This window comes from Eschrichtius robustus, chromosome 16, assembly GCF_028021215.1.
Source record: "Eschrichtius robustus isolate mEscRob2 chromosome 16, mEscRob2.pri, whole genome shotgun sequence".
Classification (NCBI taxonomy): Eukaryota; Metazoa; Chordata; class Mammalia; order Artiodactyla; family Eschrichtiidae; genus Eschrichtius; species Eschrichtius robustus.
In genome coordinates this window covers 29,958,425-29,976,675 of record NC_090839.1, presented here as the reverse complement: position 1 = coordinate 29,976,675, position 18,251 = coordinate 29,958,425, and the positions used below count along the sequence as shown (strand labels likewise).

At 41.3% G+C, this 18,251-nt stretch overlaps 2 protein-coding genes across 2 annotated transcripts in view; both read right to left on the bottom strand.

The window, feature by feature from the left end:
* Window positions 1-16,079, bottom strand: part of TGM6 (transglutaminase 6) — an 85,696-nt gene extending 69,617 nt beyond the window's left edge. The window contains 3 exon segments of the mRNA XM_068524750.1: window positions 14,726-14,793; window positions 15,111-15,532; window positions 15,987-16,079. Coding sequence (XP_068380851.1) covers window positions 14,726-14,793; window positions 15,111-15,532; window positions 15,987-16,079 — 583 coding nt within the window.
* A 259-nt stretch (window positions 16,080-16,338) lies between these two features.
* The window catches only part of TGM3 (transglutaminase 3), a 39,872-nt gene continuing 37,959 nt past the window's right edge, over window positions 16,339-18,251 (bottom strand). The window contains exons 13-14 of the mRNA XM_068524749.1: window positions 16,863-16,996; window positions 16,339-16,486 (exon numbers count right to left, since the gene is read on the bottom strand). Of these exons, the coding sequence (XP_068380850.1) occupies window positions 16,339-16,486; window positions 16,863-16,996 (282 nt within the window). The remainder of the gene's footprint in view (window positions 16,487-16,862; window positions 16,997-18,251) is intronic.

Genomic DNA, 18,251 nt, shown 5'->3' with positions numbered 1-18,251 from the left:
GTGATGGCATTTATCACTGGATACCTTTTCAGAATTTGTGTAGGTAGTATAGCATAACATAGAGGTTAGGCACTATAGCCAGCCTACCCAGGTACCACCACTGCCACTTACTAACTCTCCTGTGACCCAATTAAGTCTTGAAGTCTCAGTTCCCTTATTTGTAAGGTGAAGATAATGTTAGTCCTTTCCTCAAAGGTTTGTTGGAAAGCTTAAATAAACAAGTACCTATAAAATGCTTAGAACAGACTTCTGGCTTCCCAGTCTGACATGTAAGAAGCTTGGAAGTCGCCACTCTGTACTAACAACAAGTAAAAATCTGAACAAACTGAAAAATCAACAACTCTTCTTAGATCCATAAGAGAAGTGAGGTTCTAAGGCAAACTGCTGTCCCCCAAACTGGAGAGACTTGTGAATACAGAGAAACCTATGAGCAGCAACCTCTGTGGGAACCAGTGTTGGGGTAGGAAAACCTGAACTGAAGTGACTTTCTTGTTCTGTTTTTTACTTTGTTAAGATTTTTAAAATAAATCATCTTAAACAAGGTCAGTTTTTACAGGATTACGCTAAAGAAAGTGGTGATTGATGGAGGCTCATTGTGGACAAGTCTGAGAGTTAAAAACTCCAGGGGGACCCAGTCATAGAGGGTCCCCAACACCTCTGTGGGTTTTCCCTCCAGAAGCCTTACCAGGTTTTCTTGGTGAAGATCAGAGAAAATTCCCCTCATGTTTTCCTTGTTTTTCTTATTGTTAATTGATCTAAAAGATAATAGTTTGTTCAAAATAATAATTGATCTAAAAGATATTATTTTGTTCAAATAATAATAGTTTGTTCAAATAGTAATATATTTGATTGTGTGTTTATATATTTCATATATATGGTGTATATATGTATGCTTATATAATAAGTGAAATGAAGGACAGCAGTGATATAAGGGACAGGAGAAAAGAATTTGGATTATTACTATAAGGTTTCTTGCCTCTTAGGCAGTTCCAGACTTTCTCCCAGACTCCCTCCCGGCTAGCACTAAAAAAAAAAGAACAAAAGATATGCTAAGCAAGGAGAAAAAATGGAAAAATATAAAATGATCAATTAAAAGCACAAAGGCCGAAAAATAATGAGAGACAAGACTAGGAACAATGAACAAAGCAACAAATAGAAAACAGTAATAAATGTAGATATTAACACAACTATATCCAGTTACTTTGAATGTCAATGATCTAAATACACCAATTAAAAGATAGAGATTGTCAGAGTGGATCAAAAAACAAGACCTAACTATATTTTGTCTAGAAGAAATCCACTTTAAATATAAAGACATATATAGATTAAAAGTAAATGAATGGAGAGAGTTACACCATGTTAATACTAATCAAAAAAACGTGGGAGTAGCTATATTATTTTCTGACAGAACAGATTTCAGAACAAGGAAAGTTATCAGAGATAAGGAGGGTGTTACATAATGATAAAGGGGTCAGTTCTCCAAGGAAACATAACAATCCTCAACATGTATGTGCCTGACAACAGAGAATCAAAATATGTAAGATAAAAGCTGATAGAACTGTAAGGAGAAATAGATAAATCCACTGTTATAGTTGGAGATTTCAACATATCATTATCAGAAATGTGCAGATCCAGGAAGCAGAAAATCAGTAAAGACATAGTTGAATTCAACAATGCCATCAGTCAACTGGATATAATAGACATCTATAGACTAATACACCCAGAAACAGAATACACATTTTTCTCAAGCTCACATGGAATATTCACCAAGATTGACCACATTCTAGGCCACAAAACACACCCTAACAAATTAAAGGAATAGAAATTGTGCAATGTGCGTGCTTAGACCACACTAGAATTAAACTAGAAATCAACAGCAGAAGGATAGCTGGAAAATCCCAAGATAAATGGAGATTAAACAACACAATTCTAAATAACACATGGGTGAAAGAAGAAATTTCAAGGGAAATTTTAAAATATTTTGAGCTAAATGAAAATATAACTTAAAATGTATAGGATGCACCAAACCAGTGCTTAGGTGGAAGTTTATAGCACTGAATGCATATATTAGAAAAGAAGATCTAAAATCAATAATCAGTTTCCACTTTAAGAAACTAGAAAAAGAAAAGCAAATTAAATCCAAAGTAAGCAAAGTAAGGAAAATACAACTTAAAAATAAAGCAGAATCAATGAAAAACAAGAAATCAAAAGAGAAAATCAACAAAACCAAAAACTGATTCTTTGAAAAGATCAGTAAAATCAATAAGCCGCTAGGCAGGCTAAATAAGAAAATATAGAGAAGACACAAATTATTAATATCAAAAATGAAAGAGGGGACATCACTGCAGATCCATGAGCATTAAAAGGATAATAGAGAAATTGTATGAATAATTCTATGCCCACAGATTTTATAACCTAGATGAAATGGACCAATTCCTTGAAGACACAAACTGCCAAAACTCACAGAAGAATCTGAAAAGGCCTATATGTATTTAATTTCTATCAAAGAAATTGAATCAGTACAAAACAAGAAGAACCAGCCCAGGTGGGTTCAATGGTGAATTTTACCAAACGTTTAAGGAAGAAATTACACCAATTCTCTACAATCTCTTTTGGAGAGTGGAAGCAGAGAGCCAATACCCTTCAATAAGGCCAAATACCAAAACCAGACAAAGACATTATAGGATAAGGAAATTACAGACCATTATCTCTCATGAACATAGATGCAAAAATCCTCAACAAAATACTGTGTAAAACATTGTGTAAAAAGACTTATGTACCAGAATCAAGTGGGATTTATCCCAGATTTGCAAGGCTGGTTCTGCATTCAAAAATCAATTACTGGAGGAGACCTTCAAGATGGTGGAGGAGTAGGACGAGGAGATCACCTTCCTCCCCACAAATACATCAGAAATAAATCTACATGTGGAACAACTCCTACAGAACACCAACTGAACGCTGGCAGAAGACCTCAGACTACCCCAAAGGCAAGAAACTCCCCATGTACCTGGCAAAAGGGCAAAAGAAAAAAGAAAAAACAGAGACAAAAGAATAGGGATGGGACCTGCACCAGTGGGAGGGAGCTTTGAAGGAGGAAAAGTTTCCACACATTAGGAAGACCCTTCACTGGCGGAGATGGGGGCTGGGCGGGAGGGAAGCTTCAGAGCCATGGAGAAGAGTGCAGCAAAAGGGGTGCAGAGGGCAAAGCAGAGAGATTCCCACACAGAGGATCAGTGCCAACCAGCACTCACCAGCCTGAGAGGCTTGTCTGCTCACCTGCTGGGGCGGGTGCGGGCTGGGAGCTGAGGCTTGGGCTTCGGAGGTCAGATCCCAGGGAGTGGACTGGGGTTGGCTGTATGAACACAGCCTGAAGGGGCTAGTATGCCACAGCTAGCCGGGAGGGAGTCTGGGAAAAAGTCTGGAACTGCCTAAGAGGCAAGAAACCATTGTTTCGGGGTGCACGAGGAGAGGGGATTCACAGCACCGCCTAAATGAGCTCCAGAGACCGGTGCGAGCCACGGCTATCAGCGCGGACCCCAGAGACAAGTATGAAACACTAAGGCTGCTGCTGCAGCCACCAAGAAGCCTGTGTGCAAGCACAGGTCACTACCCACACCTCCCCTCCCGGGAGCCTGTGCAGCCCGCCACTGCCAGGGTCCCATGATCCAGGGACAACTTCCCCGGGAGAATGCACAGCGCACCTCAGGCTGTTTCAACGTCACGTTGGCCTCTGCCACCGCAGGCTCGCCCCGCATTCCATACCCCTCCCTCTCCCTGGCCTGAGTGAGCCAGAGCCCCCTAATCAGCTGCTACTTTAACCCTGTCCTGTCTGAGCGAAGAACAGAGGCCATCAGGCGACCTACACACAGAGGCGGGGCCAAATCCAAAGCTGAACCCCAGGATCTGTGCGAACAAAGAAGAGAAAGGAAAATTTCTCCCAGCAGCCTCAGGAGCAATGGATTAAATCTCCACAATCCACTTGATGTACCCTGCATCTCTGGAATACCTTAATAGACAGTGAATCATCCTAAAATTGAGGCGGTGGACTTTGGGAGCAACTGCAGACTTGGGGTTTGCTTTCTGCATCTAATTTGTTCCTGGCTTTATGTTTATCTTAGTTTAGTATTTAGAGTTTATTATCATTGGTAGATTTGTTTATTGATTTGGTTGCTCTCTTCCTTTTTTATTTTTAATATATATATATATATTTTTTCCTTTTTCTCCTTTTGTGAGTATGCACGTGTATGCTTCTTTGTGTGATTTTGTCTATATAGCTTTGCTTTTACCATTTGTCCTAGGGTTTTGTCTGCCCTTTTTTTTTGGGATAGTTTTTAGCGCTTGTTATCATTGGTGGATTTGTTTTTTGGTTTGGTTGCTCTCTTCTTTTTGTTTTTTTCTTTTTTTAAAATTACTTTTTAATTTTTAAATTTTTAATAATTATTTTTTACTTTAATAACTTTCTCTTTCTTTCTTTCTTTCTTTCTTTTCTCCCTTTTCTTCTGAGCTGTGTGGCTGACAGGGTCTTGGTGCTCCAGCCAGGTGTCAGGCCTGTGCCTCTGAGGTGGGAGAGCTGAGTTCAGGACATTGGTCCACCAGAGACCTCCTGGCTCCATGTAATATCAAATGGCGAAAGCTCTCCCAGAGATCTCCATCTCAACGCTAAGACACAGCTCCACTCAACGACCAGCAAGCTACAGTGCTGTACACCCTATGCCAAACAACTAGCAAGACAGGAACACAACCCCACCCATTAGCAGAGAGGCTGCCTAAAATCATAATAAGGTCACAGACACCCAAAAACACACCACTGGACATGGTCCTGCCCACCAGAAAGACAAGATCCAGCCTCATCCACCAGAACACAGGTACTAGTCCCATCCACCAGGAAGCCTACATAACCACTGAACCAACCTTAGCCACTGGGGGCAGACACCAAAAACAACGGGAACTATGAACCTGCAGCCTGCGAAAAGGAGACCCCAAACACAGTAAGTGAAGCAAAATGAGAAGACAGAGAAACACACAGCAGATGAAGGAACAAGGTAAAAACCCACCAGACCAAACAAATGAAGAGGAAATAGGCAGTCTACCTGAAAAAGAATTCAGAATAATGATAGTAAAGATGATCCAGAATCTTGGAAGCAGAATGGAGAAAATACAAGAAACGTTTAATAAGGACCTAGAAGAACTAAACAGCAAACAAACATTGATGAGCAACACAATAAATGAAATTAAAAATTCTCTAGAAGGAATCAATAGCAGAATATTTGAGGCAGAGGAACGGATAAGTGACCTGGAAGATGAAATAGTGGAAATAACTACTGCAGAGCAGAATAAAGACAAAAGAATGAAAAGAAGGGAAGACAGTCTCAGAGACCTCTGGGACAACATTAAACACATCAACATTCGAATTACAGGGGTCATGGAGGAAGAGAAAATGAAAGGGACTGAGAAAATATTTGAAGAGATTATAGTTGAAAACTTCCCTAATATGGGAAAGGAAATAGTCAATCAAGTCCAGGAAACACAGAGAGTCCCATACAGGATAGATCCAAGGAGAAGCATGCCAAGACACATATCAATCAAACTAACGAAAATTAAATGCAAAGAAAAAATATTAAAAGCAGCAAGGGAAAAACAACAAATAACATACAAGGGAATCCCTGTAAGGTTAACAGCTGATTTTTCAGCAGAAACTCTGCAAGCCAGAAAAGAGTGACAGGACATATTTAAAGTGATGAAAGGGAAAAACCTACAACCAAGATTACACTATCCAGCAACGATCTCATTCAGAGATCCTTGACGGAGAAATTAAAACCTTTACAGACAAGCAAAAGCTAAGAGAATTCAACACCACCAAACCAGCTTTACAACAAATGCTAAAGGAACTTCTCTAGGCAGGAAACACAAGAGAAGGAAAACACCTAAAATAACAAACCCAAAACTATTAAGAAAATGGCAATAGGAACATACGTATTGATAATTACCTTAAATGTAACTAGATTAAATGCTCCAACCAAAAGACATAGACTGGCTGAATGGATACAAAAACACAACCCGTATATATGCTGTCTACAAGCGACCCACTTCAGACCTAGGGACACATACAGACTGAAAGTGAGGGGATGGAAAAAGATATTCCATGCAAATGGAAATCAAAAGAAAGCTGGAGTAGCAGTTTTCATATCAGACAAAATAGACTTTAAAATAAAGACTATTACAAGAGACAAAGAAGGACACTACATAATGATCAAGGGATCAATCCAAAAAGAAGATATAACAATTATAAATATATATGCACCCAACATAGGAGAACCTCAATACATAAGGCAAATGCTACAGCCATAAAAGGGGAAATCAACAGTAACACAATCATAGTAGGGGGCTTTAACACCCCACATTCACCAATAGACAGATCATCCAAAAAGAAAATAAATAAGGAAACACAAGCTTTAAATGATACATTAAACAAGATGGACTTAATTGATATTTATAGGACATTCCATCCAAAAACAACAAAATACACTTTCTTCTCAAGTGCTCATGGACCATTCTCCAGGATAGATCATATCTTGGGTCACAAATCAAGCCTTGGTAAATTTAAGAAAATTGAAATTGTATCAAGTATCTTTTCCAACCACAACGCTATGAGACTAGATATCAATTACAGGAAAAAAACTGTAAAAACCACAAACACATGGAGGCTAAACAATAAACTACTTAATAACCAAGAGATCACTGAAGAAATCAAAGAGGAAATCAAAAAAATACCTAGAAACAAATGACAATGAAAACACAACGACCCAAAACCTATGGGATGCAGCAAAAGCAGTTCTAAGAGGTAAGTTTATAGCAATACAATCCTACCTCAAGAAACAAGAAACATCTCAAGTAAACAACCTAACCTTACACCTAAAGCAATTACAGAAAGAAGAACAAACAAACAAACAAAAAAACCCCAAGTAAGCAGAAGGAAAGAAATCATAAAGATCAGATCAGAAATAAATGAAAAAGAAATAAGGAAACAATAGCAAAGATAAATAAAACTAAAAGCTGGTTCTTTGAGAAGATAAACAAAATTGATAAACCATTAGCCAGACTCATCAAGAAAAAAAGGGAGAAGACTCAAATCAACAGAACTAGAAATGAAAAAGGAGAAGTAACAACTGACACTGCAGAAATACAAAGGAACATGAGAGATTGCTACAAGCAACTATATGCCAATAAAATGGACAACCTGAAAAAAATGGACAAATTCTTAGAAAAGCACAACATTCCAAGATTGAACCAGGAAGAAATAGAAAATATGAACAGACCAATCACAAGCACTGAAATTGAAACTGTGATTAAAAATCTTCCAACAAACAAAAGTCCAGGACCAGATGGCTTCAAAGGTGAATTCTATCAAACATTTAGAGAAGAGCTAACACCTATCCTTCTCAAACTCTTCCAAAATATAACAGAGGGAGGAACACTCCCAAACTCATTCTACGAGACCACCATCACCCTAATACCAAAACAAGACAAAGATGTCACAAAGAAAGAAAACTACAGGCCAATATCACTGATGAACATAGATGCAAAAATCCTCAACCAAATACTAGAAAACAGAATCCAACAGCACACTGAAAGGATCATACACCATGATCAAGTGGGGTTTATCCCAGGAATGCAAGGATTCTTCAATATATGCAAATCAATCAATGTCATAAACCATATTAACAGATTGAAAGAGAAAAATCATATGATCATCTCAATAGAGGCAGAAAAAGCATTTGACAAAATTCAACACCCATTTATGATAAAAACCATCCAGAAAGTAGGCATAGAGGGAACTTACCTCAGCATGATAAAGGCTATATACGACAAACCCACAGCCAACATCGTTCTCAAAGGTGAAAAACTGAAACCATTTCCACTAAGATCAGGAGCAAGACAAGGTTGTCCACTCTCACCACTGTTATTCAACATTGTTTTGGAAGTTTTAGTCACAGCAATCAGAGACGAAAAAGAAATAAAAGGAATGCAAATCGGAAAAGAAGAAGTAAAACTGTCACTGTTTGCAGATGACATGATACTATACATAGAGAATCCTAAAGATGCCACCAGAAAGCTACTAGAACTAATCAATGAATTTGGTAAAGTAGCAGGATACAAAATTAATGCACAGAAATCTCTTGCATTCCTATACACTAATGATGAAAAATCTGAAAGAGAAATTAAGGAAACACTCTCATTTACCACTGCAACAAAAAGAATAAAATACCTAGGAATAAACCTACCTAGGGAGACGAAAGACCTGTATGCAGAAAACTATAAGACACTGATGAAAGAAATTAAAGATGATACCAACAGATGGAGAGATATACTATGTTCCTGGATTGGAAGAATCAACATTGTGAAAATGACTATACTACCCAAAGCAATCTACAGATTCAAGGCAATCCTTAAGAAACTACCAATTGCATTTTTCACAGAATAGAACAAAAAATTTCACAATTTGTATGGAAACACGAAAGACCCCGAATAGCCAAAGCAATCTTGAGAAAGAAAAACGGAGCTGGAGGAATCAGGCTCCCAGACCTCAGACTATACTACAAAGCTATAGTAATCAAGACAGTATGGTACTGGCACAAAAACTGAATGATAGATCAATGGAACAGGATAGAAAGGCCTGAGTTAAACCCACGCACATATGGTCACCTTATTTTTGATTGTGGAGGCAAGAATATACAATGGAGAAAAGACAGCCTCTTCAATAAGTGGTGCTGGGAAAACTGGACAGCTACATGTAAAAGAATGAAATTAGAACACTCCCTAACACCATACACAAAAATAAATTCAAAATAGATTAAAGACCTAAATGTAAGGTCAGACACTATAAAACTCTTAGAGGAAAACAGGCAGAACACTCTATGACATCAATCACAGCAAGATCCTTTTTGACCCACCTCCTAGAGAAATGGAAATAAAAACAAAAATAAACAAAAAGGACCTAATGAAACTTAAAAGCTTTTGCACAGCAAAGGAAACCATAAACAAGACAAAAGACAACCCTCACAGTGGGAGAAAATATTTGCAAATGAAGCAACTGACAAAGGATTAACCTCCAAAATTTACAAGCAGCTCATGCAACTCAGTATCAAAAAAACAAACAACCCAATCCAGAAATGGGCAGAAGACCTAAATAGACATTTCTCCAAAGAAGATATACAGATTGCCAACAAACAGATGAAAGAATGCTCAACATCACTAATCATTAGAGAAATGCAAATGAAAACTACAGTGAGGTATCACCTCACACCAGTCAGAATGGCCATCATCAAAAAATCTACAAAACAATAAATGCTGGAGAGGGTGTGGAGAAAAGGGAACCCCCTTGCACTGTTGGTGGAAATGTAAATTGACAGAGTCACTCTGGAGAACAGTATGGAGGTTCCTTAAAAAACTAAAAATAGAACTACTATACGACCCAGCAATCCCACTACTGGGCATATACCCTGAGAAAACCATTATTTAAAAAGAGTCATGTACCACAATGTTCATTGCAGTTCTATTTACAATAACCAGGACATGGAAGCAACTTAAATGTCCACCGACAGATGAATGGATAAAGATGATGTGGCACATATATACAATGGAGTATTACTCAGCCATAAAAAGAAACGAAATTGAGTTATTTGTAGTGAGGTGGATGGACCTAGAGTCTGTCCTACAGAGTGAAGTAAGTCAGAAAGAGAAAAACAAATACCATATGCTAACACATATATATGGAATCTAAAAAAAAAAAAAAGTTCTGAAGAACCTAGGGGCAGGACAAGAATAAAGACGCAGACGTAGAGAATGTCCTCAAGGACACAGGGAGGGGGAAGGGTAAGCTGGGACGAAGTGAGAGAGTGGCATGGACTTATAAATGCTACCAAATGTAAAATAGATAGCTAGTGGGAAGCCGCCGCCTAGCACAGGGAGATCAGCTCAGTGCTTTGTGATCACCTAGAGGGATGGGATGCGGGGGTAGGGGGGGAGATGCAGAGTGGGGAGATGTGGGGATGTATGTGTGTGTATGGCTGAATCACTTTGTTGTAGAGCAGAAACTGTCACACCATTGTGGAGCAATTGTACTCCAAAAAAGATGTTAAAAAAAAAAATCTGTGCAACTCAAAAAAAAAAGAAATCAATTACTGTAGCCCATTACATCAATAGGCTAAAGAAGAAAAATCACATGTCATATCAATAGATGCAGAAAAGGCATTTGACAAAATGTAACACTCATTTCAAACCTTCAGTAAACCAGGAATAGAGGGGAACTTTTCAATTTGATAAAGAACATCTACAAAAGGCCGATAGCTAGCATCATACTAGAAGGTTTCTCACTAAGAACAGGAACAAGGCAAGGATGTCTCCTCTCACCACTTCTTTTCAATATTGGATGTTCTAGCTAATGCAATAAGAAAAGGAAATGAAAGGTGTACAGATTGGGAAGGAAGAAATAAAGCTATCTTTGTTCATAAATGACATTATTATTTATGCAGAAAATCTGAAAGAATCAGCCACAACAGCAGCAAACTCCTGGGACTAAGAAGCTATTATAGCAAGGTTGCAGGATTTAAGGCTAATGTAAACAAATCAATCATTTTCCTATATACCAACAATGAAAAGTGGAATTTGAAATTAAAAAAACCATAATATTATTTAATTTAGCACCCTCCAAAATAAAATAGATTAAATGTTAAGAAAATACATACAAGATCTATACAAGGAAAAGTACAAAACTCTAATGAAGAAATCAAAGTACTAAATATAGGACAGATATTCCATGTTTATGGATAAGAAGACTTAATATTGACAAGATGTCAGTTCTTTCTAACTTGATCTGTAGATTCAAAGCAATCCCAATTAAAATCTCATTGAGTTATTTTGTGGATATCAACAAAATGATTCTAAAGTTTATATGGAGAGGCAAAAGACCCAGAATAGCCAGAGCAGCATTGAAGGAGAAGAACAACATCAAAGGACTGACACTACTCAACTTCAAGACTTGGTATAAACCTACAGTTATCAACACAATGCGGTATTGGTGAAAGAATAGACAAATAGATCAGTGGAATGGAATAGAGAGCCCAGAAATAGAACCACATAAATATAGTCAACTGATCTTTGACAAAGGAGCAAAGACAATACAATGGAGAAAAGATAATCTTTTCAACAAAGGATTCTGAAACAACTGGACATCTACATGCAAAAAAAATGAACCTAGACACAGACTTTATACCATTCACAAAAATTAACTCAAAATGAAGTCACAGACCTAAATGTAAGATGCAAAACTCTAAAACTCCTAGAAGATAACATAAGGGAAAATCTAGATGACCCTGGGTTTGGCAATGAATTTATTTATTTTTACTTAAAAGAATTTTTTTTTGGCTGCACTGAGCGGGATGCAGGATCTTAGTTCCCCCACCAGGGATTGAACCCAGGCCCCCTGCAGTGCTGCAGTGGAAGCACGGAGTCCTAACCACTGGACTGCCAGGGAAGTCCCTGGCAATGACTTTTTAAATACAACACCAAAGGCATGATCCATGAAAGAATTAATAAGCTGGACTTCATCAAAATTACTAATTTCTCACCTACAAAAGACACTGTCAAGAGAATGAGAAGACAGCCACAGACTAGTAGAAAATATTTGCAAATGACATATCTAATAAAGGACTGTTATCCAAAATATACAAAGAACTCTTGAAGCCCAATAATAAGAAAACAAATAACCTGATTAAAATAAAGGCTAAAGACATTTAGCAGACACCTCACTAGAGAAGATATATAGATGACAAATATGCATATGAAAAGATACTCGACTTCATATGTCATCAGGGAAATGCAAATTAAAACAATGAGATACCATTACATATCTATCAGAATGGCCAAAATCCAGAACACTACCAATACCAAATGCTGATGTGGATGTGGAGCAATAGGAACTCTCATTCATTGCTGGTGGAAATGCATAATGCTACTTTGGAAGAGAATTTGGCAGTCTCTTATAAAACTAAGTATACTGTTATTACATGATCCAGCAATTGGGCTCCTTGATATCTGCTCAAAGGAGTTGAAAGCTTATGTCCACACAAAACTCTGCCCATGGATGTTTATAGAAACTACTGATAATTGCCATAATTTGGAAGCATCCAAGATGTCCTTCAGTGGGTGAATGGATAAACAAACTGTGGCACATCTAGACAAAGGAATATTATTCAGAAATAAACTATCAAGTCATGAAAAGACATAGAGGAAACTTAAATGCATATTACTAAGTGAAAGAAGCCTGGCTGACAAAAACTACTTACTGTATGATTTCAACTATGTGGCATTCTGGAAAAGGCAAAACTATGGAGACAGGAAGAGGATCAGTGGTTGCCAGGTGTTAGAGGAGAAGGAGGGTACTATAATGGTGGATACATGTTATTATAAAGTTATCCAAACCCATAGAATGTACAACACCAAGAGTGAACCCTAATGGAAAACTATGAACTTTGGGTGATAATGATGTGTCAATATAGGGTCATCAATTGTAACAAATGTACTATAGGCTCATCAATTGTAACAAGTATACTATTCTAGTAGGGATATTGATAATGGGGGAGGCTATGCGTATGTGGGGGCAGGGGATATATGAGAAATATCTGTGCCTTCTGTTCAATTTTGCCGTGAATCTAAAACTACTCTAAAAAATAAACTCCATTTAAAAAGAAAGTTAAAAGGACAAAAATAAGAATAACAATGATTATCACTCAAGAATGCTATATAGGATTCAGTAAGATAATGGACATGAAACATTGAGCACAATATCTGGCACATAGTAGGCACTCAATAAATTTTAAAAAATCCTTAGAACAGTGACTTACAGATTTTACACTCTCAATGAATGTTAGATATTATAATTTTTTAGTACTTCCAATTAGTCACTTCATTCATTCATTTGTTTGTTCAACTACAATCTCATTCACCTCTTTGGTCTTTAATGAATATCTATGGGTACTTAATCTACACCAGACACTGCTAAGTGTGGAGGGCTAAAGGAAACCTGGTTCTTGCCCATGACAAGTACATAGTCTAAGATGGGGAGAGGGATGTACAAAGGCCCAGATGACTTTAAGCCAAAGTGGTCTAAAAAGACGTGTGCACAGTGAAGGGAATTGTAGATGAAGGAGGGGCCAACTGTGTATGGGTGCAGCAAGGCGGGGAGGGATATGGAGAAGGTTTCTCAGAAGACGGGACATTTCACTGGAAAGGGCAAGGATGTATGCATGGAAATGGAGAAAACTGGTTCCTTTGCTGTATAACAAACCACAGGAAAACATAGTGACAACAACCACCCGCTCTGTGGCTTGTTAGGCTCCTGGACAGTTTCTGCTGGTCTTCACTCCAAATTCAATTTCTTTAACAGATATGGGTAATATCTACTTTTCTTGAATGAATTTTGATAGTCTGTGTCTTTCAAGGAATTCATTTTATCTAAGTTGCCTGATTTATTGGCATAACATTGTTCATAATATTCCTTTACTTCCTTTAAAATAGCTGCAGGTGCTTTCATTACTGATATTTGTAATTTGTGTATTTTTTATTTTTTCCCAATCAGTTTGGCTAGAGATATATCAGTGTTTTTCATTTCAAACAACCCACTTTTAGATTCATTGGCCAACGGGATGTTTGCAGAAGTGAAATGCATAATTTCAACTTTTGACTTTCAGATTGGGAAGGAGGGTGCCCATCTATTCCCCTTTTCTTCCTTCCTGCTGGATGGCCTGTGGGCTTTTGCCTTGAGCTGGAAGAACCACCTGGAATTGATAGGTGGAAGCTATGTGTGGAGGACGACAGCATTGTAAGACAAGAAAACCTGCATCCCTGAGCTGCTTCCCTTGGCTCTTATATGAGAGAAATTAATGCCCATTCTGTTTAGGACCCTGGCAGTTTGGGTTTCCCTGCTATGGCTGCTGAGCATATATCCTAACCAATAGAGCAAGGTCACCTAATTCTGGGGTTCAGCTAGCAGGCCGACAGCATCTCACACGTTGCTACAACCTCTAACTTCTGTTCTACCAGAAATAAATGGGGCGCTGTGGCCTCTGCCTGCTATTCCTTTGTTTTATTGATAAAATCCTTCAGAACCCAAGTGGGGGGGAGGGGTGTTTAGACATAGCTCTAAGACACACGTGCTTGGGGTTGGTTACAAACTCCCCATGGATTTTTAATGACACACCTTAGGAGACTCCTTTGAGGATGGAAACCCAAAGGCAGGGATCACGCTTTTGTTGGTTTTTAATCTCTCTGGACAGAGCCTGGCAGAAAGCAGGCACTCAGGAGACGCTTGCTGACAGGGCTGATGCTTGAGGGATTTAAGGTCTGGGGCAGGCCTCATGTGGATGGGAGGAAATGGAAACTTCTGGATTTCCTTTTTTCTAATAGAAACCAGAGCAGAAGTCTGCCTATTTCACCCTGCCCCTTCTCACTGGGGACTGGTACCTATCTCCAGGCCAAATCAAGGGGCATTTGAAAGAGTGGCAAGGCTCCAAGAGGAGAGACGAGCTTCCCCCTCCGCAGCTGGGGGCCTGCTGTCCTGCAGAGACTGGGAGGCCCAGCTGTGTTCAGACACCAGAACTGGGCCCTGGTGAGAGTTCCTTGACACCAGGAGAAAATATGGACACAGGTTCTGGTGCTGACTGCCCACCTGGGGCACTTGGAGGTGGGAAGCTGACGCTGGACCAGCTTGGGATGTAGAAGGGGGAGAGGAGGCGGCTGCGGCAGGGCAGTGGAGCCCATGAAAGGGAACTGGGCTCAAGCCATCACGATAGGACCACTACTTCCAGAGCAGTTAGCGGTAGGGGAGAACCTCCAGAGGGCGAGTCTGAGGGGCACGTTGACCATGTTGGAGACACGCAACGCAGAAAGCCTGCATTTACATGCCAGCCACGCGGCGGGCTTCCGTGGCCAGGCTGCATCAACACCAGTGAAGTAGAACTTTGTCATTTTTCTCCTAATTTCTTCTCTCCCTTCTCCAACTCTGATGGATCAAGCAACAAGAGGGGAAGGAGGAAGGAAGAGGGCGCATGCACAGTGCCTCCTTCTGCAAGTCCAGGTCAGGCCTGAGCTGAGCATAGGGCAGAAGCTTTGAGCTGGATGTGAGGCTGAAGCTTCTGTGTAGATTGGACTGGTCCCTTATATCCGAACAGGGAGGCGTGATTGCCAAAATGGGGTTAGTCAGCACCAGTGACGGAAAGCTCTGGGATGTGCTTGGGGTTATTTCAAGGGGCAAAGACTGAGGAACCCTGAGAGCATGTGTGAAGGCAGAGAAGGTTCCGGTGGAGTTAGCAGGGCTCTGGCTGCAAGAGGAGGAGTGTGGCACAAGTTGGGGCGAGTCCAGGGTGAGCAGAGGTTGGGCCACCACCCACACCTGCTCTGTGAAAGAGTTCCAGTGAAGATTTTGAAGTCCCTTCTCACTCTGACGCCTGTAGAGACCCTGGAAGAGTTTGCCTGGCTACACAGAGAGTGCCCAAAGCCTGCCTGGGCAAGGCGCTCCCTCCAAGGTGCTCCCTGCCTGCTCCAAGGCAGCCAATCTATTTTTGGACATCATCTTAGAGAGGTTTCCTAAACTGATTTGAAACGTCTCCCTAGTTTTGCATTTGGAGCCACACAGAACAACCCCACTCCTCTTGGACACTGGAACATAGAGACCACGGCCTCCCCAAGGCCATCTGTCCTCCAGAAGGACATGGCCCCAGCCCCCCTCTCTCCTTCTCCACCACCTTAGTTGAAGCAGCAGTCTGTAAATTCAGTGCTGTGTGATAGCGCTCTTTTTAACATTTATTTTGAGGGTGCGGTTGTGAGTGTTACAACAGATGGCTAACCGTCGTCCCCCCACCTCCACAGTGGCCTAAGAGAGAAGCAGGAATGTGCCAACTGCAGGCTGGGGATCAGCAAACAGTCCAGACCATCTTCTCCCCCCATAGCCATTTGGAGAGCCGCTGGGTCAGGTGCCACTCCGTGCCCACAGCATTGAGGGTATAAGGGCTGAGCAGGGTCATGGAGCTCACAGAGTGGGCAGTGTTGAGGAGAAGCTTGAGGAACATGCAAAAGTGATCAAGTCGCGGGCCAGGGTGAAACCAGCCCAACCTGGGAACAAGGGAGGGGTGTGTGCTGGAGGCTGGAAGTCCGAGTCCAGGCTGCCTTGGGGGACGGAGTGAGCTTCCCAGGCTGGACAGTGTGTGTGGGCAGGGGACTCACTCCACAGGTGAGCCCTGCCCGCTCCGTGTTCCCAAGTTTGTATGGGGCCCCCTGGGCCCTTCACTTGTTCACTTTGATGGACAGCATGCCCTTGATCGCGGGGAACTTGTTGCAGGAGAAGTTGGCGAGGAGCTGCTTGGTGCCACTCCGGGTGGGCAGGATCTCAAAATCCACATAGGACTGCTGCCTGGGGTGCAGGGTTGGCATGCTGATGGGGAAAGGCAGGAGTCAGCATGAGGCCTCAAGTCCTGCTCTGGTCAAGGTCACTGCTCCTTCAACTCCCTCTAGCTGCCACCCTGGGTCATCAAGCCCCTTCAGCTCTGGGACCCATCAGCAGGGGAAGGCATGGTGGGTGGATCCCATGATCTCCCAAATATGAGGACCAGTTCCAAGCTCTGGTGACCTGGACTTCCCTTGAGTTCAAGTTTGGTGAACCCCCAAGCCAAATGCAAACGTATATCCTTATGGGCAGATTCCCAAGTTCAGAGGCTAGAGGAGTTCTGTCTGCCCTGCCCCGGGCTCTGGGGAGGGCTCCTCTGCCCCCCTCCCACCATCCCACACTGGGCCCTCAGCCTGGGACTCACTCAATCTTGAGGCTGTCCAGCAGCAGGCCGCTCCCCTCCACCATCAGCTTGCAGTCCATCACCATCTCATCCAGCGGGTTGGAGAAGAGTACCTTCACGGTCACAGGCTTTTGCACCTGGACCTGGTCCAGCACCTGTGGGGAGAGGGGTTGACAGAGTCAGGGCTGGGCTGTTTATTTCATCTGCCCTTGATGAGAGCCGACGGGGCTGTGCCAGAGACTTGGTGATGGGGAGGATGTTGCTGAGGACAAAGGAAGGCAGGATAACGATCCTTAGGAGGTTTAGTCCTCCTAAGTTCCAGCGACATCCATGCAGGGGGTTCCTAGGAAATTGCTGTCATCCCCAGGATACAGACAGGACACCCAGGCGTGGAGGAGAGGCAGCACATCACAGCGGCTGAGAGGGCTTAAATTCCCAGCTGGGTTCACGGGCCCTTTCTCAGTTCATCTCGGGAAGGGCAGTCCCCATTTCCGAGGACATGCCACATGTGGTCTGCACAGGGTTCTTGATCAGGGCCTGGAGAAACCTAGGTTTCTGGTCAGAGAAGCACCTTGGACTATTTGTTTGCTCCCAAAGATGAAAGCTTGTGCTCCTGCTGAAAAGCCGCCAAGCCTGGGCAGATATGTCATCTCCCTGGGCCTTGACTCCCTCCCTGATAAAGAGGGCTGATCCCTCCCCGCCTCCCTCCCTGGGCTACAAGGGACCAAATGAGATCATGGATGCAGAAGAAAGCGCTTTGGAAACAGAAACCGAAACTGGGTGACTGGTGGATTTCTTTTCTTCTGTTGAGGATCCTTAGAGGCCGCTGCTTTTTGTTCATTTTGTTTTTTGTTTTTTTTTTCTTGCCACCAATTCTCACTGCAACCATTTTACATCTTCTTGCTAGACCCTGCAATGCCTGACAATAATTTGTGCATAATTGAAACATTTTAGAGACCATGATCTATACCATAATTTCTCCCATGGAACTCATTTAAGAGTATGACATGATTTGAAGAGTGAAGCATAACTTTATACCATTGGGACACAAGAGTACATAAACGGTGCCATATTTTTCACACTGATATTCAATTTGAGATTTTCGTGTATTTGTTTTCCTTTCTTTATTGCTGCTTACCACCCTGTCCTATTGACCTAAATCTGTGCATGCACCCAAAGAAGACGAAAGGAGCCACCAGAAGACTGTGTCTGATTGTCAGTAGGTCATGGGCCAATGTGAAGGACATCACCCTTTGGAACAAAGTTCAGATTGTATGGTCTGGTTCTAAAGTCCTCAATGCCTACTCCCAATCAGCATCAAGTAAGATAATAGAATTTTACCCAAATTATTATCTTTTCATACAGATCACCCACGTACCCTGCTCTGAGTGAGCTATGCATTGAGTCATT